This window comes from Astatotilapia calliptera, chromosome 16 (assembly GCF_964374335.1).
Source record: "Astatotilapia calliptera chromosome 16, fAstCal68.1, whole genome shotgun sequence".
In the NCBI taxonomy this organism is placed as follows: domain Eukaryota; kingdom Metazoa; phylum Chordata; class Actinopteri; order Cichliformes; family Cichlidae; genus Astatotilapia; species Astatotilapia calliptera.
The window spans coordinates 11679741-11707298 of record NC_137437.1 but is presented as its reverse complement, the minus strand read 5'-3'; the positions used below and the strand labels follow the sequence as shown (position 1 = coordinate 11707298).

At 43.3% G+C, this 27558-nt stretch overlaps 1 protein-coding gene across 5 annotated transcripts; it reads right to left on the bottom strand.

Annotated features, from left to right (window-relative positions):
• Positions 1 to 5127: 5127 nt before the first annotated feature.
• Positions 5128 to 27389, bottom strand: armc8 (armadillo repeat containing 8). 5 transcript variants are annotated; one of them, XM_080290299.1, is made up of 23 exons: positions 27074 to 27362; positions 25519 to 25595; positions 25248 to 25287; positions 24232 to 24303; positions 23215 to 23357; positions 23034 to 23131; positions 20653 to 20745; positions 20473 to 20553; positions 20302 to 20377; positions 20142 to 20232; positions 20000 to 20060; positions 19679 to 19879; positions 18113 to 18208; positions 17942 to 18024; positions 17059 to 17140; positions 16818 to 16904; positions 15975 to 16067; positions 15692 to 15841; positions 9624 to 9719; positions 7569 to 7664; positions 7380 to 7452; positions 5729 to 5822; positions 5128 to 5641 (listed from the first exon to the last, which is right to left on the bottom strand). In XM_080290299.1, the coding sequence occupies exons 2-23, from the start codon at positions 25568 to 25570 to the stop codon at positions 5608 to 5610; spliced, it is 1992 nt and encodes a 663-aa protein (XP_080146425.1). In that variant the 5' UTR covers positions 25571 to 25595; positions 27074 to 27362; the 3' UTR covers positions 5128 to 5607. The 5 variants fall into 5 exon arrangements, with proteins under 5 accessions (XP_080146425.1, XP_080146426.1, XP_025999727.1 ...); XM_080290300.1 differs by lacking the exon at positions 27074 to 27362 and adding an exon at positions 26278 to 26393; XM_026143942.2 differs by lacking the exon at positions 25248 to 25287 and having other exon boundaries at positions 27074 to 27389.
• Between the last annotated feature and the right edge of the window lie 169 nt (positions 27390 to 27558).

Genomic DNA, 27558 nt, shown 5'->3' with positions numbered 1-27558 from the left:
AACCTAATCTTAAAGTTAGCAGTCATAATGTTCATCTTTTGGGGAAGGGGCTGTCTTTCTGGGGAATTCTTGTCACATTGTTTCACTCTCGATGAGTTTGCATCCACATTTTCTTTCCAGATCAAAAGAATTTGAGCACAGTTCCGATCGGTCACTTTGGAAAAGTGTAGGCGAGTGTTTGGATTGTATGCCAAAGAGAGAAGACAGATTTGTGGACAAAGTGTAGGGAAAAGCTAATATCAAACACTACCCCTGTATCACTGTTCATCATTATGATGACTGTTGACAACCAGCCTATCAGATTGTATATCGAACTCCCACATCACCCCTGAGCTTTAGCCATTAGCCATTCGTGCCTTCTCCATACAGACATTGATTTCCCTAAAGTTCTTCACCTGTCGATTACAGGCAAACATCTGGATCGAAATTTACACAGAAAGCCATCATCTATGGGGAACACTTGCACCTTTATCTAAAACGTATTGTATTTATTTATTTAATACGGCTGTGTATGTATTTATTTTTGCTGAAAAAGCGGCGAGGAAATATTCTGCATGTCTGGACGATGTAACAAAAACAGACTGTGGAGGAAGGTTTGCTTTCTAAACGTCTGACTGGATCCTTTCCAGAGCGAGTGAGCGAAACCTTCCCCGAGTTCATATGTAGCACACACATTCTTCATCTCTTATTCCTCCAATGACTTCATGTTGGTACGTGAAAGCAGCCAAACCCTAAAACTGCAACATCCAGGCTGCATCAAGCTGGAGGTCTCAGGACTTTTTTTTTTTTTTGGCTTTGTGAGGTGCTTTAGGACCATGTTACTTGTATATATATGAACAGTCAGATTTCTGGCTTTTATTTTCTTTAATGGGAGCAAGGGAGGTGGTGACTAACTGGACTCTTTACACTTTCACAAAGATTTACTAAGCAAGAACTGGTGGCTGGGGAGGGTGCCTAAAAGGTTTTAATTCAATGCATGTCAAAACTTCTTATTTTCTTTTTTGCATGAGAAATGTGCCTGCTTTGAACTATCCAGAGCAGAGGGCTCATGGGAGTAGAAACCAGCCTGCACAATTGAAGGCTGTTTGCTTACAAATGTATTTTATTAAAGACTGCTGTTACATTAAAAAAAAAAACATTAACAAGGATTACATACTGTATAACAATAAAGAAGTGTTGTTTTGTAAGCTCTCCGTCTCTTGTGTTTCTCTTGGGAACTAATATTCACGTAACTGAGGTAAGTGGCTATTCTCTAAGAAGTAAACTGTAAATAATATTTTTTAAGCCACTTTCCGAGTATATTGTGATTCAGTTGCCTCAAAAACCCGTCCCTATTTTTTTTCCTTTTTGATAAATTAGGTATTTATGTTTTATTAAACAAAATATTTATTCAAGTAAAGCCATCAAATATGGTTCTGTTATGATGTCAGCATTAAAATAAAATAAAAAAACAAAAAAAAAAACATGTGCCCCTTGGGCTGAAAGTGTCAGCAGCTGTAAGTGTAAAAGTGGGCTTCTCACTGAAAACCAACAGGGGCTCCATGCAGGACTCCAATCTTTGTGCCTCAGGTAATCATCCAGTTTTCATTTGAAGTGGCCCCATTTGTTTCTGACACCCACTGAACTAAGAACAAGAACACTTCTGGCCGTTCTCCTCACTGCATGCTTACATTTTGAGGTTGCTTGTGCTAAAAGCTTCCCAATTGCTCAAAATCCCTAAAAATAAATTTATGGTTCTTCTACTCTTTAACAACCCAAATTTGCCCACAGACTAATGGCTAATATGGCAAATAGCTTAAAGTATTATAATGTGTGCACGTGGGTAAAAGGCCACATCCAACTAGGCTTGTATTTATTATTTATGCTTTATTAGGCTTCATAACACCTGTGGCGTTGTCAGTGACCAGGTTAGGTTTTTCTTTTTGCTGCATGCTAAATCGGTACATTTTCAAATGAAGTATCACACACCTTGGAATTACAGTTATTCTGTTAAAAGCTTGAGTGTCTCAAACAGATGAAGGTTCAAACTGGCACCTTGCGTTTTCTTTGGCGTAGAATGCTACCAGTGCCTACATGTTTCAATTATTTTATGCAGAAAATGAAGCGTTGACTTGCTGTGTAGTGACTCCAGAGTTTAAACTTTGCAAATGTCAGTTCTTTGGATAACACAGTTAAGCCCAAACAGAACAGTGTTACTGGAAGGTTTAAAAGGTAAAACTGACAACCTTACAGGATGTGTTTTATACAAATTACATGGCAACTAATGGTAAATTTTATACACATACAAGTGCAAATATAAAACTACAAAGGAAACTTTACTAACAGATTGCATTTTTGTGTACTTGACAGCTGTCTGTACCACTGATTTGCATTAATAGCTGTAACATATAATTGTAGGAATCAAATTAAATGAATCATTACCTGAACCGAGAAGAACAGAAAACTGATGGATTAGTGTTTTACACATTAAATAAAGCTCATAGAACATGCCTCATTAACCCATGTATATGTGCACTTTTCTATGCTTTTGCTACCAAAGTGCTTTCTATCAAACATTCATTTGGATTCATTGGAGAGCAACTCCGGTTTAGCATCTTGCCCAGTGATATTTGGCATGCAGAGTGGAGTGGCCAGTGATTGAACCACCTATGATCAGCAGACGCCCGGCTCTACAGACACCTCATCTGTGAGTTGACGAGTTTTGGAAGCAGCAAATACGGCAATTTCAAAGGATACTGTTCTTAAAGTTTGGAGTTTGCAAACCTAAGCTGTGCTGCCATGTTCTTCATGGAGTGAAGAGGCTTTCTCCTTTCCAAACCAGCCGTAGCTGTTCTTTTGGGTGGGGGGGTGGGGGGTTGTATTTAATATGGATGTGGAGTCTGAGACCTTGGCTTGAATTTGCTGGGACATCCACTCCTGGGAAGACCTGCATCATTCTTTTTCACATGTGACTGCAAGTCTGCTGTCAGGTCAGCATCACATTCACACTCTGACATTACTGTGTGCAGCAGCAACAAGTCTGTAACACATTCTAATGGTTTATTTCAAATCCATGAAGCAACCCCTAACTAACAATGAATAAATTTAAAAAAAAAATAAGAAGAACAACAAAACCGGTGGGATTTTTAATACAGCAGACTCTCCAAGAAGAAATAAGACAACACAGGAACTCCTTCAGATCTGCATATATTCTCAAGGGTAACATTCATTCTATCAGAGCTTCAGTAAGGTTTGAAATGTCAGGACAAACGTTCTAGAAATATCCTGATTGGAGAAGAAATTATATAACAAAGGGGTCGAGAAACAATGTAGCACTTGATTCTGCTGTAGTGCATGTACTCATGCCTTAGTGTCAAATGATTCTTACTTTATTTCTTACATCTACTCTGTCCTCACTCGCCTCTCAAAAACACATCAAGGGAGAGAAAGCTGGAGGTTTGGGAATTTCATTTATCCCTCCTGACAAACACATGCAGGGGACTGCAGAGAGCAGCAGACATCGGGTCTTTCTCGACAGGAGGTGTGAGGGATGGATACATTAATCCTCTTTTCCCAGGTGTTGGGTGTAATTAATAACCGCAGGTCTGTGTAAGCACTGCCTTTCTCAGTGGGATCATGAGAAATGGTTACTGGAAATAAGGTTACTGGACAGAAGTGACAGGCTTCTGCGCGAGCAGCACCATCACAGTGACGACACCTGAAAGGAGAAATGCTCATTCCTGATTATCCTCCAGAGACCACGTTCAGCGTTCGACAGATATTTAGAGTGCAGTAGATTCCCCCGACTGTGCCAAAAATCATGGTTCAGAGGGATCGACTGAAAAACATGAGGGGAAAATAAAAATCCAAAAATATATATTTGTTTATATTTATATATATTTATATATTTACGAGGTATGTATCCACAAAGAAGAAAAGAAATTCCAAAATAGGCAGTCTGTGTTTTTCCAAGTGAGTCCTTACTTGCGATGCCTTAAGGAAACATTAATATTAATAGTAATTTTAGTCAAAAATTAAAAAAATACAACTGGGAAACTTTGCTGTCCGTCAGCCGTGCTCTGAAACCATAATCTCCACTGTTGGGAGTCTGAAGGCTCCAAATTAGCGGTGACGTCAGGCAGCTGCACTCCAAAAACAGAAAGAAAACAAAGTCTGCAAATCTCAAATCACAAAATCCAAATCCAAGGATTCACTTTAAGAGAAGAATAAAATAAAACCTATCAGGTGAAACTCCCCTAACCGTTGATTTCACAACAACTGCAGTCTCAGAGTCTCCGCCGTGGAGCTGGCGCCGAACTGTTGAGGCTGGGTTGAGGTGTTTGTACTGGAGAAGTGAAGAGAGGTCAGCCACAGGTCCAAAAAAAGGTGTCTTTGTGCAACAAAACAGGCCTCACCATTAAAGTGCCCCTATTAGCCTTTCTGGGGTTTGCTAAAACACCTTGTTTGTAGTCCAAGCTTTTCCTTACGTTTCTGATCTATGTCACTGTGTAACATGTTTAAATAAATCCTGCCTAGCTGCTAGCGTGGGGCACTCTAACAAAGAAACATCCGCCCTCCACATGCTCCTTCGCCGTGGGACATTATTTTGTTGCTAGGGTTGCTGTGATAACTCTAAAATATCTCCAATACTAGCAAAGCACACGGCATCGTCTGTTTCTGGCTAAAACAAGAGCATTAATATGCTCACGATACCCGTCAGCTTCTATCCTACCCTCTAAGGCAGTGGTGTCAAACTATGGGGACTTGCCAATCTGTCCCGCTGGATGGCTTTGGAAAATATGGAGGAAGGCATGCATCTTTGGACTTTTAACTGTATTTTTTTTTTTTTAAGTTTTACAGATTCTCCTGCTGATAAAGACCTCCCCCACAGCCATTTATACTGGACCAGAGTAGTTAAATAATAAATAAACAATTACATGACAGAAAAGTTCCTGTTTTTCACTGTCTACTGTAGAAATTTCAATTTAACTTTTTAAATTCATCAATTAACAAAAACTTTGTTTTACAAATACAGGACAGTGTGCGGTGAGCTACCAGGACTTTTCTGTATTTTTACATATTTATCATGTAGAAAAACTCAGATGTGCTCTTTATCTTATCCTAACATATCTCAGGAAATTAACTGTGTGGCAGAAAGTGGGGTTTTATTTGTAAAATGAGTTTGACATAATTACATTAAATAGAGGAAAATTCCCAGCAACACTGCTCTAATGGACATATTCTATTGTTCTGTCTACTGTTGTAATTAACATTTATACAATTTCAAGAGAACAGCTGTATTATGTTTGATGCTGTTGGCGTGTCTTTCTGAAGTGGCCACTGCTAACGTGTTCTAAGTTGGCAGCTGTTAAAGGGCTATGCTGGCTGGGCACAAAAACGCTGCCTTGCTTCTGTTATAGCAGTGGACCGAGTGGAGCAGACTGGGCTCAGACGACGAGAAGAGGTGCTGCAGGAGTGCACAATATGAATTTTTCTTTTTTAAAGTAATCCTATTAGTTAAAAACAGCATAATAGGGGCACTTTAACTGAAACAAATAACGAAGGAGCCAGGTGTCCTCCACACATTTGTTAGTCAGGCTGGCAGAAGGCGATGGCTGCCCACTGTAGTCATGCTAGGTACTGCTGCAATGCTGTCTTCGCTCTGAAAAGAGACACAGAATGAGTCCAGCAGGCTAAAGGAGTGTCTGACAGGATATTTTCTTTTTTGTGACGCACTGTTCTGGCCCACCTGTCACTGAGGTTGGGCTCAGAGGATTGTGTCAGTTTGTGCAGGATGTCCACAAAGCCCATCTCCCTCAGCTTGTCCTGACGCTCCTGAGAACCTGATGACACACAGTGAAGCAGAGAGGACAAATAACAATGTCTGCTGACATGTAAAATCCCACTGCAGCTGTGTGTTCATTAATATGAACACAGACACATGTTCCACAGCTGTATCTTAGCACCAAAGCCTCCAATCAGCTCCCTCCTCTGTCCCTGGTCAACTGCCTTGAAGACGTCAAGATCTGGATGTCAAATAATTTCCTCAAACTGAACTCTGGGGTGTAGTTCCCCAAGCCCCAGCTCCAGAAAGGGACTGATCTATGCCATGATGTGGATGGCTGCTCCTATTCACCATCTCCAGGAGTCTCCATCCTGGGTGAAACTAGAGAACATCACCAGACTCTGGCCATTATCTCAAATTCCCCAGCTGAGACCCCCCATTCATCACCTTCATCACCTCCTGCTTGGAGTGCTGCAATGGTGCCTTGGACAAGCTGCAGTATGCTCATAAAACAAAATTGACAAAGTTTCTACCGACACCAAGTCGTGACAACACCCCGCCTTTATTCACCTCTTGGCTTTGATAAAGTTCGGTATCTCCTATAAAATCCTGCTTCCCAGTGCTGATCAGACATTTCACCTCCTACACTCTGTCCTGGACTCTGTGTTTCCCAGATAACAGCCTGCTCTCCTTCCCTAACAACACAGCCTTCAGTGCTGGTACCCTGATTCTTTGAAATATGCTCCCTTCTGAGATCTGCCCACCTTTGGGCATTTTCAAATAGTAGGTGAAATGTCACAAGCCTTCAGGACAAAAGGCAAACTATAGAAGAGAAATCAGAGTTTAATTAATAATGATGAATGAGTAAAGAAGAAACACTCAGTGCAAAAATGATTCCCAGATTCATCCCATCTGGTCACACAGCATGTTAAGATTTAATGAAGAGAACAATAACTTCAGTTTTAGCTGAATTTAGAAGCAGGAAATTAGAAATCAGAGACATAAAGGGATGAAATTCATTCAGGCCGAACACATTTTCTCTCCAGCTTACAAGTTATCTCCTTTAAGGCTCAACGATTGTTGCTTTTTTTCACTATTATCAAGACAATCGACCTCTGTGGGAGCAGAGAGTTGGCACTGAAGACAATAAAAGTGAAGGAAGGACATCTTAAAACTCTGTTACAGCACTTTCAGAAGGCCATGTACTATAATTAGTATTAAATCCCCTGTATATTCCTATGGCTGACCTCTTTTTAAAACAAACAAAAAACAAACACAGAAAACAGTAAACTGTAACTTCAAAAGTCTGAGTTACACTCTCCCTGAATGAGCATTTAAAAGACTAAAATGTAAACAACCATTTGAGAGGTCGACTTTATTACCATGCTCCTTCCATCCTACACAGCATTTCTCCATCAGACATCTTTCAGCGTTGTACTCGCCTGTGACGTGCCTTCATTCTGGTAAATGTTCTATAAACTAAAGCTGAACACTTAAGACCTCAGTTCTTACTACTTTAACGTGAGCTCAGCTTTCTTCATGTTCCTCGGTCTCCTTTATCTAAACCCATGCCCTTTCTTTATTAGTCCATGTACCTGTGCGCTGCATTTCTTACCGTCCTCCTCATTCCAGATAAGGTTTGAGACGCAAAAGGTTGCAGCAAGCTGCAGTTTCACATTCGAATGCCCCTGTGGGAACAGCAGACATCAGAGAAGTTACAAGTCAAGAAAGACGGGACAATGACACAGATCAATCAGGCCGCGACCTCTAGTATGTGCTTAAACACTAACAGTGTGCACAGTACCATATAGTATTTGATTTTCTGGAGCATGTCGTCATTGGTCATGATGAGGTCCTTGGCTGTGTTGCCATCGGCAATGTTGACTAGGATGCACAGCGTCTGACAGACAAAGTGTTACATCAGTGCTTTTATCTGAACAGTTTGTTCTGAGGTTAAAAAATAAATAAAAGAAAGCAACAGGCAACACATTCACAAAACTGGCAACATTTGATCATCACACTTTGTGTTTGTGGACGGGGACGTCAATCTGTCCACTTAGAAGGCACAAACCGAATCAAACTGATAACAAGAGCACTGGCCAGGCAACAACAAGACAACCCCCAAACCATGGACCCCTCTATAGCTCTGCCTTGATGCCTGCAGTACACTCAGCTTGTAGTTCCCTCAGTATTGCACATCCATACGTACTGTCACATGAAGGTTTACTGCACAGCACAGTGTCAACGATGTGGAAGAAATACCACGAGGAATCAATATGACCAAAATCTCATATTCGATATGACATTTCTCATCCCAATGATGATAGAAATCACAAAATAGTGCTTTTTCTGTAAACGCTGTGACTCTCAGGCAGCTCGACCTGGGCGTCATGTACCTGGAGTCGAGTGTTTTGATCGATGCATGAAACTTTATATTTGTAGATAAAAGTTGCAACAGCTGCCATTTTCTTTCTGAGTATTTATTACACGGCACGCTGCAGGGAAAAGCCTGTTCTAATGTTTTGAGCACCTGACGGCTCTTTTTTTGCTTCTCATCCTTAAACTCTCTCCTTACTCTTTCACGTGATTCGTTCGTAGGTGGTTGAGAGGTTTGTCGTGTTTGAGTCTGTGGTGGGGACCGGTTTGCAGCATAACTTGCATAGTACAGTGTTCTGGTCCGTGTCAGACTTTTCATAACCAAACCATGTCCATGCTACAGAGGGAGCCTCTCATTTAGGAATAAGGTCCTCGATTTTTGTTGACTGGTCCTCCTGTTTGGAGCTGCCTGGTTCGTCTTCACTGGCCATGCTGGTATTCTGTGTGTCTGCATCCACGTGGTGGCCATCCCAAAAAAATATATTGCTGTAAACAGTGGATTTTGCTCCACGACAAAATAAAAGATAGCTTATAATATGAAACCAGAGAAGTTTTAATTTCGTCATCCAATACATTTCGTCATATGGCACAGAAAACTCCCACCCACTCCATGACGTGCACCAGTGAACAACACCGGAAATCATCTCCTTGTATAACTCCTCCATCGAATGCACAGTGCAGTAGTTACACCCTTTTGCACTTGCTCTACAGCAAAGTTTTACAAATTAATGTCAATCATATCTATTTCACTTCTTATAATTGAGCTATTTGTAAATATTAGAGCCATTTCTTATATTTTGTAAACTTTGTAATATATTGTATTATTTAATTTAGTTCAGTCTGTTACTGTTATTTTCTTGGAGCAACTGTAACCACATATTTCAACCTCCTCCAACATGCCCTTTCTGAAGGCTCTCTTGTTGCCTGTCCAGTCCATCTGTTGTTACTTTCATCTGCATCAAAGCAACTGTAATAGATTCACAGTGGTTTGTGCTCCCTAACTGGACAGATTGATATCGCTGAAGTTTAAGTGAGTGAGTGGCCTTGGAACCCTTACTAGATTGACAGGCAGCAGCAAATGCTTCTCCAAGATCACCGTTATCTTTTCTACTGGGCACTGTGTTAACACACCTGAACATTCCAGACCAGCAAACTGTCAAAACGTCTGCATTTATAGAGATTGGTCAATTAAGTACATTTGTTAGCAGCACCTGGTTGCTGCTTTTCCCTGTATGATGGGAATGGTGCAATGTGTCCTGTTGTGCTGTTCATCCAGGATTGTACTTAATTTTATGACCTGTTTTGGACCAGATTATTGTTTATGTCCCGATACAAACACCACTGAATTTAATAGGACAAGACTGACCTCAGGCAGACAGCCTGTGATCACATAAGCAGAATGTTTAACTGCTCTGCCACACAGCAGCACGCTGAACTTAGAAAAAATAAATCATCTGTACGTGTGAAGCAGACGGGTGCTCACCTGCTCTTTGACCTCTATACTGTGCTCCGCTTCGAGGATGAGGGTAACTGCCTGCATGATCTGCTTCCCGTGGGAGCTCATGACCTGGTCAATGTGCTGACAAAATGAGAGTTGGGAGTAAAGGGGAAGCAAAGGAGAATCAGTCTGCATGTTGCACTTAAGACCTCTCGACAATTCATTCAAATTCAGCCCATACTGGATCGTTCATATGTAGTGATAACACAAGTGGGGAGCATTCAACGCTGACCCAGAGGTCAAGTACCACCTATGGCTACGTTTACACTGCAGGCGAAAGCGCATCAAATCAGACTTTTCTGACCCTGTGCGACCCATCTATCCCAACATGGTATGACAGTGTGAACAGCACAAATCCGTCCATCCATCCATCCATCCATCCATCTTCATCCGCTTTATCCGAGACCAGGTCGCGGGGGCAGCAGCCTAAGCAAAGAGGCCCAGACCTCCCTCTCCCCAGCCACCTCCTCCAGCTTATCCGGGGGAACACCAAGGTGTTCCCAGGCCAGCCGAGAGATATAATCTCTCCAGCGTGTCCTGGGTCTGCCCCGGGGCCTCCTCCCGGTGGGACATGCCTGGAACACCTCACCCAGGAGGCGCCCAGGGGGCATCCTTGTCAGATGCCCGAACCACCTCAGCTGGCTCCTTTCGATGTGGAGCAGCAGCTGCTCTACTCTGAGCCCCTCCCGGATGGCCGAACTTCTCACCCTATCTGTAAGGGAGAGGCCAGCCACCCTTCGGAGGAAGCTCATTTCTGCCGCTTGTATCCGCGATCTCGTTCTTTCGGTCACTACCCACAGCTCGTGGCCATAGGTGAGGGTAGGGACGTAGATCGACCGGTAAATTGAGAGCTTCGCTTTTACACTCAGCTCCCTCTTCACCACGACGGACCGGTGCAGCGTCTGCATTACTGCAGCTGCAGCCCCAATACGCCTGTCGATCTCCGGCTCCCTTCTCCCATCACTCGTGAACAAGACCCCAAGATACTTGAACTCCTCCACTTGGGGTAGGAACTGATCCCCGACCCGGAGTGGGCACTCCGCCCTTTTCCGGCTGAGAACCATGGCCTCACATTTGGAGGTGCTGATCATCATTCCCGCTGCTTCACACTCGGCTGCAAACCGTTCCAGTGCGAGCTGGAGGCCCTCACCCGATGAAGCCAACAGAACCACATCATCCGCAAAAATCAGAGATGAGATTCTGAGGCCACCAAAGCGAAAGCCCTCCGCCACTTGGCTGCGCCTAGAAATCCTGTCCATAAAAATTATGAACAGAAACGGAGACAAAGGGCAGCCCTGGCGGAGCCCATCACCCACCGGGAACGAGTCCGACTTATTGCCGGAAATGCGAACCAAGCTCTTGCAACGGTTGTATAGGGATCGAATGGCCCGTAGCAATGGGCCAGACACCCCATACTCCTGCAACACCTCCCACAGGACACCCCGAGGGACACGGTCGACTACCTTCTCCAAGTCCACAAAACACATGTAGACTGGTTGGGCAAACTCCCATGCACCCTCAAGTATCCTGGAGAGGATAAAGAGCTGGTCCAGTGTTCCGCGACCAGGACGAAAACCGCATTGTTCCTCCTGTATCCGAGGTTCGACTAGCGGACGAACTCTCCTTTCCAGCACCCTGGCATAGACTTTCCCAGGGAGGCTGAGGAGTGTGATCCCCCTGTAGTTGGAACACACCCTCCGGTCCCCCTTCTTAAAGATGGGGACCACCACCCCGGTCTGCCAGTCCACAGGTACTGCCCCTGATCTCCACGCAACATTGCAGAGGCGTGTCAACCAGGACAGCCCTACAACGTCCAGAGCCTTCAGGAACTCGGGGCGGACCTCATCAACACCAGGGGCTCTGCCACCAAGGAGTTGTTTAACTGCCTCAGTGACCTCGCCCCTGGAAATTGGCGGGTCATTCCCCTCATCCCCAGACTCTGCTTCCTCCCCGGAAGACGTGTCAGTGGGATTAAGGAGGTCCTCGAAGTATTCCTTCCACCGCCTGACAATTTTCTTCAGTCGACGTCAGCAGCGCTCCGCCAGCACTATACACAGTGCAGGTAGAGCACCGCTTTCCCCTCCTGAGACGCCTGATGGTTTGCCAGAATCTCTTCGAGGCAGTCCAAAAGTCTTTTTCCATGGCCTCTCCGAACTCCTCCCACACCCGAGTTTTTGCTTCAGCCACTGCCCGAGCCGCATTCTGCTTGGCCTGTCGATACCTGTCGGCTGCCTCCGGAGTCCCACAGGCTAACCAAGCCCGATAGGACTCCTTCAGCCTGGTGGCTCCCTTCACCTCTGGTGTCCACCATTTGGTTCGGGGATTACCACCACGGCAGGCACCAACCACCTTGCAGCCGCAGCTCAATGCAGCAGCTTCGGCAATGGAGACGCTGAACATGTTCCATTCGGACTCAATGTCCCCAGTCTCCCTTGGAATGCTGTTGAAGCTCTGCCGGAGGTGTGCGTTGAAGATCTTGCGGACTGGGACCTCTGCTAGACGTTCCCAGCACACCCTCACTACGCGTTTAGGTGCACCAAGTCTGTCCAGCGTCCTCCCCCGCCACCTGATCCAACTCACCACCAGGTGGTGATCAGTTGACAACTCAGCCCCTCTCTTTACCCGAGTGTCCAGAACATATGGTCACAGGTCTGGTGATACGATCATCGACCTACGGCCTAGAGCGTCCTGGTGCCACGTGCACTTATGGATACTCTTATGTTCGAACAGGGTGTTCGTTATGGCCAAACTGTGATTAGCACAGAAGTCCAATAACAAAACACCGCTCGGGTTCAGATCAGGGAGGCCGTTCCTCCCAATCACGCCCCTCCAGGTCTCGCTGTCGTTACACACGTGAGCATTGAAGTCTCCCAGCACGACAACAGAGTCTCCAGGTGGAGCACCTTCCAGCACCCCACCCAGGGACTCTAAGAAGGCTGGGTACTCCGAACTGCCACTCGGCGCATAAGCGCAGATGACAGTCAGGACCCGTTCCCCGACCCTAAGACACAGGGAACAAACCCTCTCGTCCACCGGGAAAAACCCCAACGTACCGGCAGCAAGCCGAGGGGATATTAGAATACCCACCCCAGCCCGCCGCCTCTCACCAGGGGCAACTCCAGACTGAGACAGAGTCCAGCCCCTCTCCAGGAGACTGGTTCCAGAGCCCAAGCCATGCGTAGAGGTGAGCCCGACTATATCTAGACGGTACCTCTCAACCTCACGCACTAACTCAGGCTCCTTCCCCACCAGATAGGTGACATTCCATGTCCCTATTGCCAGTCTTGGCAGCCGGGGGTCAGTCCGCCAGGGCCTCCGCTCCTGGCCGCCACCCGGCACACAATGCACCCGACCCCTATGGCGCCTCCTGCGGGTGGTGGGCCTGCGGGAGGATGGGCCCATGTCTCCTCTTCGGGCTGTGCCCGGCCGGGCCCCATGGACTAAGGCCCGGCCACCAGACGCTCGCCCTCGGGCACCCTCCCCGGGCCTGGCTCCAGGGCAGGGCCCCGGTAACCCTATCCCGGGCAGGGTAAACTGTTCCCTCGATATTCTTTTCATAAGGGTCTTCTGAATCGCTCTTTGTCTGGTCCCTCACCCAGGACCAATTTGCCATGGGAGACCCTACCAGGGGGCATAGCCCCTGGGATCCCTGGGACACACAAACCCCTCCACCATGATAAGGTAGCGATTCAAGGAGGAGCAGCACAAATCCAATATTTTCAAATCCGACCTGGGTCACTTTCATATGTGGTACTGAATCCGATACATATCTGATGTTCTAGAAAGCGACTGCTGTTTGAACGGTCATGTCGCATTAAATCCGTCTTTTATGTCACTGACGCAAGACAGACGCCAATTATCAGCGCCAGAGAAGACATCGTGAATGCTTCCTGGCCATCCAGTGAAACTGTTTGGAAGACAACGTTGGAGAAACGTGAACATTTTATTTATACTGTATAATCTGCAGATTCTGACAGAAATCTGCAACTATCCTTTGAAGCACTGCTCCTCTCTAAAACAGCAATAAGGATAATTATTAGGCCATTTGTAAATGACAAAATAACATAAAGCAAAATTGGGAAACGTAAAGTCTGAAACAAGTCTTTATATTAAGGTCCATCAGTCAAACAATCCTGTTTGCTCTGGGTCTAAACAGAGCGCGTTGTGTGTGTCGTCTTCTTTTGTGCATGCGAGCCGCTTTGAGGGTTCACACTAGAGCGCGTCTGCTGTCACATTTTATTTGTAGTGTGGACAAGCAGAGAAAAAAAAAATCGGATTGATTAAAAAAAAATCGGAATTGAGCATTAAGACCTGCAGTGTGAACGTAGCCTATGACATATGGGCCACCTAAGAGCAGTTCACAAACAGCAGCAGTACATTTGTTGCATAAACTAGACTCTTTTGTGAAAGTGGATTTTGTTGATATCGAATCTGACGCAGCACGATAGTCACGATAATATTTGCATGTAACCAGTGGAAAGCTAAAATTTATTTATTCATTTAACAACATCATTTCATAATTACTGCAAAGTATCCACAGCAAACAGTACACATTTTAAAAATATCTTAAATATTATCTGGGAAATATTAATATTAGCTTTCTCTGCTCTACTGTAAACTGAACAGAGGTTTTGATCGGTAATGGGACAAAACATCACCGTGGAATTTGGGAAGCTGCTCTACACACCAAACTGTTGTAGCTGCTTAACACTCATTCATTAGTATCCAGACATCAATTTTCTTGTGCTTATCCAAGCTTACCCAGCTACTGGCTCCCTGTGTGAGGATATGAATGGGAACCAGAACTGGAGACAGTCTCTCTGGCGTTGGAGCCTCACATTCCTCACTCACAGAGTCATATGCCAAAACAGCAGACTCCTTTTGAGCCCCTAATCTGAGCTAAGATTGTACTGATGGACACCTACATCAGAAACTGACTTGTTTTTCGTTGTATGTAAACATGTCTTTGTGTTGAAAGTGAGAAAAAAAAACTCCTGGTGTGTTTGTGTGATTCAGAGAACACTACCTCTGCCATCAGATCTGTGACTGCAGACAGGGCCAATATAAGGATCAGACCATCGAGCCCAGCTTGACTTAGAGTTCCTCCTAAATGACCGGGTTTTCCCATGCTCTCTCTGAGGAAGAACCCATTTCCACCACTTAAATCTGATCTTTTTCCTTAGCTTGTGGCTACAGGCAAGGGTAGAAACACAGATCAACAAGTCTGGCTTCACACTCAACTCTGTTTTCACTACAACAGTGTATCGATGCAGACACTGCACTAGTCTACCACACTGTATCCACTCATTTTAGCAACTGGAGATTGGACCGCCAACTGACCTACAAAGCGCCAGACCCTCAGCCACGCGCTTGCCAAAAAGCCCCACTACAAGGCCTGACTCGAAATCGAGGGCCTCTGTATCCCTGTGCTGCATGAGTTAATCCTTTGAATGTGACTTTAATCACTGTTTTTATAATAAACTCATCAATCTGACCTTCTAACCAGGACCAATTTGCCCTGAAAGAACCTATGAGGGCTTAATTCCCCCCGAAGACTACAAATCTCACCAAACATTCATGGATTCTTTCATACTTAAGAAAGCTCAAAAGCTTCAAAGCACTTAGTAGTTTGTAGCGACTCACTTACAATAGAAACAGTGTGCATTACACCAAATCACAAGAGTTCAACGTCCTACAGGAAACACGCTACCGTTTATCTGTCCACTTCTATTAGAAACTAATCTGACTGCTTATTGTAGAGCATTGACTTTGTTGTGACTGTTGTTGTAATATCAATAAAACTGATTTAAGTTACAATGTGATTCAGTGTGAAGTTTTGTGCTTTAAAAAATGCAAAGCCTTTGAAATTTGACTCAGAACGAGGTGATTTCCATCTGAGATTTAATTTGAGCCGGTGAGTGTTCAGCAATTAATCGACACAATAATCGAAAGCTTATCCAACAATGAAAAAAAACCCCAAAACAAACAAAAGAGAAAAAGCTTTAATTGCAGCCTTATTCATGTCTGTTCATGTGTGTGTTTGCGTGTCTCACTGCGCGTTGCGACAGTAGATTGCGCAGCAGACCGAGGGTCTTCATCAGCACGTTGGTGTCGGGGTCTGATAGCAGGCGGAACAGCTGTTCTGTGCCCAAACACCGAACAATCTCCACCTTCACCTTCTGATCAGCTTGGAACGCCATATTCTTAACACACAAACACACAAAGTAGTCAGTCGGGATATTTTAACATCAAGCTAAACACAGCAGCTCACTTTTACAGTGCAGACGAAGGGTGGAGGGGAATATTTTAAAGTAAAAAAATTAAATAAAAGCTCACCATCAGGGCCCAGATCCCATTGACTCTCAGTGCAGGACTGTCGCTCTGGGTTAGACTGCATAGTAATTCCATTACCCCTGACTCCAGGATGGGCTGCAGACACACAAAGACAACTGGACTCAACATTAAAGTAATTAAAAAACAAAAAAAGAAAACGTTACTTTACTAAACAGCTATTTTTTAACATCTCCATCAGGAATGGCATCATCATCATCATCATCAGTCGTGCAGTCTGCAGAGCATTTCCTCTCAAATACTGTCTGCATGGGGCTGTTGCCTGCCTACATTCATAATCAGCTCTTGTAGAAACACCTTATACAAATGTGGGAGCCGGGTTTGTCTCTTTTTGGTGCTTTGCCTGTGTCAGAAATGCAGGTGTGACGTGTGTGCCTGCTTTTTGGTTAAAAGCAGCTTCTTCCTGCAGGGCTGTGAGGAGGGGTTAGTGAGTTTACAGCTTCAGAATGCAGACAATCAGAAAACATTTCATTTCTCTGCTTTACAACTCCCTCTAGTCATTCACGGTGTCGCTCCCTCAACCACAGCCGTCCACTCTCTCCGCACTTCAATCTGGGTTCCTTCTCAGAGTAGGTGTAAGACCTGCACTTAATCTCTTTTGCTGTAGGGAAATGTGGCTTCTGAGCTTCTACCTGCCCTGCTGTGTTTACCAGGACATGTTCCACCTGCTCAGTTTTTAAAGCTTTCTGCTGTGGCTGAAAACGAGGCTGTGTGAGCGGTGAGATTGTACCAAACTAGGACAGCTGTGAATCAAACAGCCGAACAACGAGATGAACGTGTCAGCAAACTCGATTCATTTCAGAACCCGGAGTGTCTCCATGAGTGTACCTCTTTGCTGGGTGAGAATTCCAGCAGTAGATTGCATAGTGTAGAGGAAGCCATAACCAGGACTTCATCCGGGGCGTTCTGCAAGAGCTGCGTACAACAGAACACACAACCTTAGTTAATATTTCCTCTCACAATCGCAGACAGGCTCGACGTTAATGTGTCAGGTAGAGAAACTCAGAGCTCCACTAAACAGCTGTGAAAATATGCTGTAAACAAAACTTTAACGTCAAATTCCAGTGACCTTCATCAGGGGTTTCCATACTGCATGATCGTGGAAGCTGGTTCTCAGCTGCTGCACCGACCGAGAAAGACTGTGAAGACACCTAGGACAAAACAAAAATATAAACAGGTGGTTTAATGGAGATATTCAGTGTGTCAAAGCTTTGGTTTAATGTACCAGATCAGCACCGGAGCCTGAATTAAACTGCCTGTGGTTTTACTCATCAACAGGCAAATCCCACTGTGGTCCAAGCCAGGCCTCCAGAGTGCAACAGCAAGCTGACATAAAGGGTTAAATGTGTACAGAGAATTAATACTAATTATATGATTTAAAAAGTAATGTAACGTTTTGTCTAACACAACTGTATGAGATCTACTGTAGTTACATTGGAAACATTACTGCAAGTGGACCTATTACACTAAATTCTTCAGCTCCCTTTACATTAAGGTCCCGCCCCCCTTAAGCTAGCTTCATTCTGATAGGTTGCCCTACATCTTAGTTTTCCCCAAACAGAAGCAGCGAAAGGCTGTGGCTCTGCTGTAAACCTTTTAAGAATATCGATCTTAATTAGAAACGGCAAATTTCTCTAATACATCCGTACCAGTTTGGACATGAATCTGATCCAGAGCATGAGTGCGCACAGCACGAGGAAAGCAACAAACATTAAAGCAGGACGTCTCTGTTCAGTAAATATTTTGCTCATTACTGTTTATTGGATTATTAGGGTGGATATAATATTTCAATCAAATCTACATGACTTCCTGTTAAAAGATCTACATTAAAGCAATAAAATGGCTAAAGTGGAAAACTTTCTATGCCAAAACAGGTCCACTTTAACTTTACCAAGCTCAAATTTAGTGCTAACCTCCTCAAGTCTTTGCAGCTGTCTCACTTTGCACCATACCTGACAGCCGCCAAACGGACTTTAATGCTGGATTCTGATAGGCCACTGACTATCCTGTCCATCATGTTCTCCGTCTCTGTTATCTGAAAGCCAACATGAGGGGCCGGGTTAGCACAGAAACATATAATGACACGTTTACATAAGCAAACAGAGACGTAAACCAGAGGGCACCTTTTTGCGGATCTCCTCATCGTTGGAGCCCAGTGAGGCGTACAGTTTGAAAGCTGCTTGTCTCAGCTCGTGTGCGTGTTTCAGGTCGTGGTCCAGCTGCAAGACAGCAAAGTGAACTGTTGCTGAACATTAAGTGACAAAGGTTTTTTATTCAAGGTGAAGGATCCATTTTGTGATTAATAAATATGTTTATCAGCATTACGTATTTGTTCCTGGGAACTGAAGGCAGTAAATGACCTCAATCTGAGGGTTACCGGGTCAAAGCTGAGTGATCGAACAGCTAAACAGTCTTTCTGGGCAAAAGGAATACATTTCAACAGCCTTCAATTTGTCTTAGTAAACAAGAAAGGAAATGTTTTAGGGACACAGACAGCAGATATTTAAATGCCCTGAAAAACATCTACAACTATAAGACTGATTAGCACAAGTTCAGTTTGTTGGTTCACAGACAAATGTTACAAGCCCCTGAACTTTTCATCAGAATCCCGCTATTGAGCCAAATGGATGCAATCAAATTTGTTACGCACAGAAGAAAAGAAGTTTTGATAATCCCAAAAGGAAACTGTCAGCACTTTCTAATGCTCCGACTTTCAATTCACAGGTCCAATTTTTAGTGAGTCCACATCTTTACTGTGACTATGGTCGAAGCATTAGCTACGCTTCATTGTTGTTTATAAAACATCAGCAATCAAATCATTTCGTAACTGCATCTTCTGACAAAAATCTCCAAACACACAATTTACAGGCCACAGCTGTGCTATGATTTACACTAAATTTACATGTAAACGTGATCACTCATAGCTACACAACTAGTTTTCCTCTCACTCAGCACACGGGCAGCAAATCAGCTGCTCACTGAACAGAGCAGACATACACAGGTGTGCCTGCAGCAAATATAATTCACACTCAATTATTTAAAGTTGTGATCAAAAGTTGACACTCATCGTAGGCATGAATGCCACGGTAATGCTTTCAGTGATTTCTTTGAACTATTTTATGTTCCAGGGAAGAAATGACTGCAGCTTACATCATTAAAAAACAACAACAAGTGAGTGCACAACTTTGAATTTACACACAAAGTCAAATATATAAAAACCTTTTAATAGGTGGTGCAATAGGTAAGCACATTTTTTAATTAAAAAAAAAATCAATATGAAAATTGTATTAATTGTATTAGAAGGCCGTTAACTGTGAAATCTGGACTGCACTCTCAGCAGACACTGAATGGGCCATTTTGGTCATGTTTGAAAAACAGTGTTCTGTGTTCTTCACAGCACTGGTTTGCCCTCTTGTGGGCATAATGGGATATTTAAACAGATACGTGTGTGTTTTGTGACAACACTATTTCATGGGGGCAGTGGGAGACCTTAGACCAGCAGCTGGTTTCATCGAGAGCAGCTTAGAGAAGGGGAAATCTAAAAGTCACAAAGCCCGTGATGGATGAAAAGTTGCCACAGTGGCAACGTCTTGAACTGACGTGTGATGAACAATGCAATCAAGTTCTCTGAGATTCCTCATTTTAAAAGATAAATATTAAAACTGCTTAACTGAACAGACACGACTCACCCTCTTGATGTCAGTGATGGCAGACACCGAGCTGGGGTACTTGAAGTAGTCGGCTAGCATGGCCACGAGGTGATCAGTGGTGCTTGCGATCCTCTGCAGCTCCACGTCGGGCTCCATGAGATAGGCCAGTGTCTCTGCACCCTCCACCCTTTCCTCGAGCAAATGCTCTTTACTGCACATTCGCACGAGACATGGCAGGGTCTGCACAAGCAGCAAAAAGTCACATTTAAGGGGGAAAAAACAAAAAAAGGAGTGCCACTGGTAGAGTATCACAAGAGAAATGATGAAGCGAGGCACAAGAACATGTGGGAAAAATCTGACCTTTAGTACTATGCAGCTATCGTCTGTCCTGATGGCACTCGCTCGACACATATAGGTTAGACTGGAACAGGAGAAGAGGTCACAAATAAACAAAAGGTACAGAGGATATAACTCAGTAATAAATAAATGTTATGCCACTCACCATTTGGCTGCTGTTAGCTGCATTTCAATGGGTTGATCCCTTTGCATCATTTTGACAAATACCTGAGTGAGTAGCTCACCATCCACCAGCACTGATGAGGAAAAAAAGCACATGAGAGGAGAAAAAGACGAGAGAAAGTAGAAGAAGAAAAGCTCCTCACCATTCACCAGTGTCATGGAGACCTGAGTGTTCTCATACGCCAGGACTGAGAAACACTTTAACGCCTGCATCCGGACCTGGAGAACAGAGGACGATGTATGGAGTGTTACAGAGTATTGTGTGTCAAAGGTCATATGGTCACACGGGGTAAAGATGCACACTCCCATTATACCTTATAAGAGGGTGAAATGAGCAAAGGGGCAATATTTTGGATGGCGCCGTGGTTGAAAAGGATCGTCTGGTGCTCTGGAGTCTGAACACAACAAATCTCAAATCAGCAATCGATCAGTCTGAACAGAGACACTGTGATGGACTCCAGTGTGTTTATGGGCAATAAAATACCAACAAATACCTTACAACAGTGGGAGAAGATCTGGGTGATGTACTCCTGGGTTCTCAGAGAGTTGCTCAGAAGAGACATTAAATGAGGAATCACAGTGGGGTCCTCAAAAAGAAAACAAACGAAAGAGAACATACACACAGAATCATTTCAATGAGAGAATGGGTGATCATGTTCAAGAATAGTCAACTTTTAAACCATCTCTGATGTGAAAATGTAAACAGGGTGGGTGAAAATAAACTCCTGACAATCTCAGTTCTAAGAGATAAGATAAGATAAAACTTTATTGATCCCACAACAGGGACATTTTTGCATCACCTCAGCTCAAGTACAGATATCAGAAGGAAATACAAAAATACAAATAAGTACAATCAGTGAAAAAAAGTAAGAGAATGCACTATATACAATGGTAGCATACACAGTATGTGATTATGGATATGGTTGGAAATATGGAAGACAAACTATATAGCTTGACATAACTATTGTACCACTACTATTCCTATTTATAGACATGTGTACACACACACACACACACACACAAAATATACATATGTATACATATACATACATATATACCGGCACATGTCCATACACATGGAAGGTCCATTATGCATGAAGTGGTGACCGTGGATGTTCAGTGTCCAGTGACTTATGACATCGTGAATGAGGGGTTATAGAGTCTAACTGCTGTTGGGATGAATGATCTGCGAAAGCGCTCCTTCCTGCAGCGAGGGTGTTTCAGTCTCTGACTAAAGGAGCTGCTCAGCCCACTCACATACTCATGCAGTGGCTGATGTGGGTTGTTCATGATGGATGTCAGCTTTACTAACATCCTCCTCTCCATCCACTCCCCCTGCAGGCCACTGCATATAAAAGGGCAGATGCTACCACAGTGTCATAGAATGTCCTTAACAGAGTCGTGCAGACTCCGAAGGACCTCAGTCTCCTCAGCGGGTGGAGTCGACTCTGGCCCTTCTTATACAGGATGTCTGTATTTGTAGTCCAGTCCAGTTTATTGTTGAGGTGAACACCCAGGTACTTCTGTGGTGCTTTGTAAAAGATAAACCGTTCCATGTCAGCTGTGTCAGAGGAAACGCACTCGCAACCACTTAACAAGAGCGATGAGTCACCATACTCTGCACGGAACCTTGCAAATAGGGTAGCCACTGCTGCTAGCAATGCTAACAATAGAGTGACTGTTTAACACACACTTTTTTTTTTTTTTTTTTTACTTTCAGTCAAATAGCGAGTAACATCTTTAACTAAAACTGTCCTCATGCTTTCTGTTGGAGATAAAAGAATGTGATGGTATTTTTTTTTTTTTTTTAAAGACTGACCTGCTGATTATGAGTTTGACCAAGTAAGTATCCATGACAGCATGGATACTTTTGAACTTTTCTTTAATTCTCTCATAAAGATGAAATTTAAGAACCTCTCCTTTGCCCCTAACAATGAGTTTCGACACCTCACTAAAGTCACGGTATGACGACAATCAGAAGTGTTTCTTGGCTTTTCCAACAGTAGCCGCATAGTCAGAGACCACCACTAACTAACTCATCACTAACTTTTGATGCAAACCAGTCATTTTGTTCTGTAAGCAGGCTGAAATCACTCAGACCAGGAGAGCTTCAAGGACTACTCCCAGCAAGCTTTGAAGGGGTAAACAGGGTTTTGTTGTTTTTGGTTATAAAAATGACTTTTTCCTCAACAACTGCACGACTCGAATAAATCTCAAAATTAGGTGCACCAGGTTACCACGCAGAGCTTCATTTTACTAATACAATTGGAGTATATTTACATTTATCTGACATGGTTTGCATGCCTGTGTCTAGCTGACACCAGTGTTAGTATCCTGTGTCCATCCTCTTTGCGTAAACAAACTGCTGATGGTTAAAGTCTTTGATGGCTACAAAGGCTTAAACAGAAAGACAGTTTATATGCTGGCTAGCCAGCTATTCAAACAAGGAAATGACAGATGGGTGCTCTGGTAGATTTCTGGTTACAGTGAGACAGACACAGTCGCTCCACATTACTGATTCCATTTTCTTTCAGAGAAGAATCAATATGCTGCATTTAAACTGCTTTAGGTGTTTACACAGCATACTGCTACCAAGCGGAACAATCACACTTGTCTGTGCCACCATGAGGTTTAATTAACACCTCTAAGCTGCACGTCCGCTGCAGCAGAGGCTAACAAGTGTGGCAAAGAATTTGATAAGACTCTGAATCAAATCAGATCATATTAATCACTGCATTTCTTCCAATAATACATTTTATTAGTGCCTCTGTTCTGTATTTATTTGCTACAACAAATACCTGAGACTGGTACTCTGCGCTTGTCATGACCAAACTTGTCTACACATGTGGTATAGAAGGCATTTAAGGCAACCTACAGTATAAAGCAGCTGCACAGGGGTGACTGGACTGATGAAGACAGTTCTGAGACATCGAAGGCAAGCTTCAATGAAGACCAGGTCCGGAGATAAGAGACCTGCAAGCACACAGAGTACGTGTAATCTCACGTCACCTACAGTATTTGCATACATCTGTGTGTGCGTGTGTGTTTGACCCAACCTTGAAGAAGGGCAGGGATGATGTGACAGTCCACCAGGGACTTGATGTTGTTCTCAGTGCCCATGGCGAGGCTTCCCAACACTACGGCGCACTCTGTCCTCAGCTCCATACTGGACGAGCTCTGCTGCAGCAGGTATAATAACCTGGAGCCAACAGAGGAGGGAAGCACAGTCAGGGTTTCTCTAGGTTTTTAATAAGACAGTTGAATAAAGTCTTATCACTTCTATCCAATGCAATTTATATACAGAGCACTGAAACACACAACAGTCACCTCAAGGCACTTTATACTGTAAGACAAAGAACCTACAATAATAGAGAGAAAATCCCAACAATAAGATGACCCCTCCATGAGCAAGCAGTTTGTGACTGCGGAAAGGAAAAACTCTCGTTTAACAGGAAGAAACCTCCAGCAGAACCATACATAGGAAGTGGAAAAAGACAAATAAAGTCCCAGCAGCCTATTTTTCTAGCCTTTGCCTAGAGAGGACGTCTTTTTCCCAACTCCAACCTGGGAGCCGGTTCAACATGAGAACAAACCCTGCATAACCTGTAAGACATAGCAGAATTTACTACCAGGTTATATTGCATAGCTTTAACAGCTGTGCTGTAGTTTCATATTATCATGAACTACAACTTTATACTACTGTCAACAAAACAGGCATCAGCCTGTAGAACCTGGGGGTAAAAATAAACTTGGCCCTAACAGACCTTTTTTAAGTATCCATCTACTCTGTATCTGTGACCAAATGGGTTCAGAGGATGGCTGGGGTAATGTACTGTGGTGAGTTTCATGCTCTGTTATGATATCAAAGAGATTGGGGGTTGCAAAACAACTGGATTCAAAAGCACCATAAGTGCTTTTAATGTGGTCCAACTTATTTGGTTGGAGGAACAGACACAAGAGGGTAAGCGTGCCATGTTCCAACAGCTTCATGTAAGTGCATTAGAATGACTTTTTCAAAGACCTAAAGAAGGAAGTAGAGAGCAGGAGAGCGTGAGAGGTGCGGGGATTCATACCTCGGCACGGCTCCGAGGACAATCAGATTGGCCTTCTGCTTGTTGTTTCCTATGACAGCGTTCTTCATGTCACTGTGAAAGCATACAAATACATCCAAATGAGACATGTGAATGTATTTGAAACAACATAATATAACCTTAAGAGTGAATATGAACACCTTGATTTATAGCATGTTATCATTTAATTGATAAGTTATAAGCACATCAGGCCGACACAGGTCAGGCAGGCTGACAGTTTTAAAAACAACAATAGAAATCATTGATATCAAGCTCATGTTCTACATATTCTCATGTAACACATTAGAAATGAACAGGCTTCATCTAAGTGCATTTTTCCCCCCATGAGCTTCTTCTGCTCTGTTAGTACCTTCAGATGATATGTGATATCAAACTGCAGCAAGGTGAGTGGAAAAGCACACTGATCTAGGAGGCAGTTAAGGCGGTCAGGCGCTCGGCTAATGAAACGATACAAGTCGTAACCAGAGCTAGTCTCCCCGCAAGTTAAAAATAACTAAATAGTCCGAGTCCAAATCACAGCAGTCCAGACCAAGAGTGAGAGTGAGACACGAAGTCACAAACAGCTAAGCCTGTGCATGTAAGCACACACTCCTGCTGCAACACTGTCGTCACTAATGTTTAGAATTTGGGACATTAAAAACAAGCACGTGTTGGTAAATGATAAACAGCCTGTGGAATTAAACTCTTAGCAACAACAACAGCTGAATTTAACGTAACAGGGTGGACTGTTTGTTTTTGTTTTTTTTTAACCATCAATTTCATTCATTTTCAACAAAAAAGAAAGAAAGAAAAATCAGGAAAGCCCAAAGACGTGCTATTGCAGTGGCTGAATAAAGTCTGCAAATTGGAGGCAAGCAGAATTTGACAGCTGTCATTTACTGAAAAAAAATTTTTTCAAACACTTTTTTTCCTGCACTTTGTAAAACAAAATTTAAAACAAAAATCAAAAACAAACAAAACAGCACACGCAGAGATTTTTCTGCAATGTCTCCACCCACCAAACAGGTTTTGGCCTTCCACCAAGAGAATTAATGAAAACTGTGAAAAAAAAAATATATGTAAGACTTCAATTTAATTTACAAGTTTGAAGCATAATGCATTTTATGCATCAAACAAAAACAAAAAACTCTATAAGATGCACAGACTTCTTGCCTTGCCTACATAATGCGCGACAGTATTTTTGTGTGTATTCACATAAGTACTATTCTGACACAGGAAACACCCTGATATACATGTGTATATATCATACGCGATCAGACCCACACTTACATGACTCCCTGAAGCACTTTCTGTGGGTCGGGGTCAAACAGTCTGTCAACATAATGGCGACTAGTGGCGGTGACTTCCTGCATTAGAACAAAAAACAAAACAAAAACACAAACATGACTTTTAGAAATCACTGACTTGACCCTGGATTTACCTTGTACAGTATTTTTTCTCTACACTATCAAATGCTGTCCTCCACATCTGACAACTGACAAAGTGCACATATTTCAGCAGAGTAAAAGCCTACGGAATTTGGTTTCTAACTGAACAATTATTAACCATTAAATAAACAATAATTAATTATACATAAAAAGGGCAGTTTTAAATTTTTTTATTTTTTTTTTACAACTAAAATAACACCTTTTGTGTTACACACAGGAAAAATACAGCAGCCTCCACGGCAGGAGCCTTTAAAAGCTTTTTGACACTGCCACACCAGAAAACTTTGTTTATGTCACTGGCAGCTTTGACCAGAACTTTCCGCAGAAGTCAACGTCCTCCAGCTGCCAACGGAGTCACACTTTGATGCCAGCACGTAGCTCACAAGGTGTCCCAACACGTTCTGTACCTGTGTACCTCTCATTCAGACAGCCACTGTGGCAAACATTCATTTCACAAGTATACAGCATTATGTATGTATACACAATAACGGATCAACTCGTGTTTTAAAAAAAAAAAAAAAAAAAGAGTGAAGCTGAGATGCTAAAGTATCAGTTACCATGATATCTTCAATCACACTGCCTCCTTTCTGCATACACCTACCATGGGGGGCGTTTCACGGGGGCTCCTTATGCGCTTTTTCGTGGAACATTTTGCGTTATATTAGCCAAGTTACAGTTGGCAGTGAGTGTCACTTGCTAGAGTAAATCCCGGAGTCTTACCAATTACTACAGCTCTGACTGCCGACACACTACATATAAAAAAAAAACCCCTCAAGAGTAAGGAAACCAGTGAGTTAGCGAAGTTTGCTTCGCTAGCTTAACCGTATGCTACAGTTGCTAATGTTACTTGCAGGAGCACCTAACGTTAGCTAGGTTTACAATGTTAAGTTTGCTATTGCAATTAAGACGGCGCATAACTTAAAATCAAATAATACTGAGTGGTTTGAATAAAAATCTCATTCCTACAACTTTTTATCCAATGTGCATGATGCATTCTATAAACGTGTTTTGACTACTGCAAAACTGGTGACAGCACTGGTACTCTTAGCAATTAGCTGCTAACTCATTCCGAGTAACACTGACAGCTAGTTTGTTCGCTCAATTTTGTTTTAGGTTACAACGACGGGGCGAGCGGGCACAGCTCGCATGTATTCTCTTTATTGTGTTCGGAAGGTTCCCGCCCGCCCGGGCAAAGCAAGGAAGAAAATCATTCTCTACAACAGCAACGTAGGCGGACCGCTACATGTTGCAATGCCTTTAACTTAGCTTTATGGCTAACAGAAAAACCTTTATACTTGAGAGCTTCTAGATGACCAAACAAAATCAGCTACTCGCAGTTGCCGTTTGCATTCTATAACCTGACAATGCTAGTTGAAATTATAAAGACTGGCACTCACAGACAGCACACTGATGCGGAGTGGGGCCTCCAATAAGCACGCCATCTCTCTTCCTCCGATGGAGCGCCCCAATCGGCGCAGCAGTCTGGAGACACTCCACCCCCCAGAGCAGCTTTGAGGGGCCTTTAAAAAGTAACTGTAGCCTAATCAGACAACTCTTTGCTAGCGTTATTTCTAAAACAGGCCCCTATATTCTTCCGTAGGCTCAGCTGTGATGTCCCGTAGCAGATATGCAACAAAAACCAACACCGCTAACTTAGCGAGCTCTCTGACAGACCGTGGACTTGTCAATAAAGTAAATATTGTTTATAAACGTGACGTGGTTGCTGTCTGCTTGAATTTGATTCGACACAATAGGTTGAGTCGTGCGAACTATGCATCAGATTAAGGTATAAATATAAAAACGCAAATTTTTAAAATACAATATATTTTTAAATCAAGACTTAGCAACAAGTATAGTAATATAATTCTACACATTTATAATG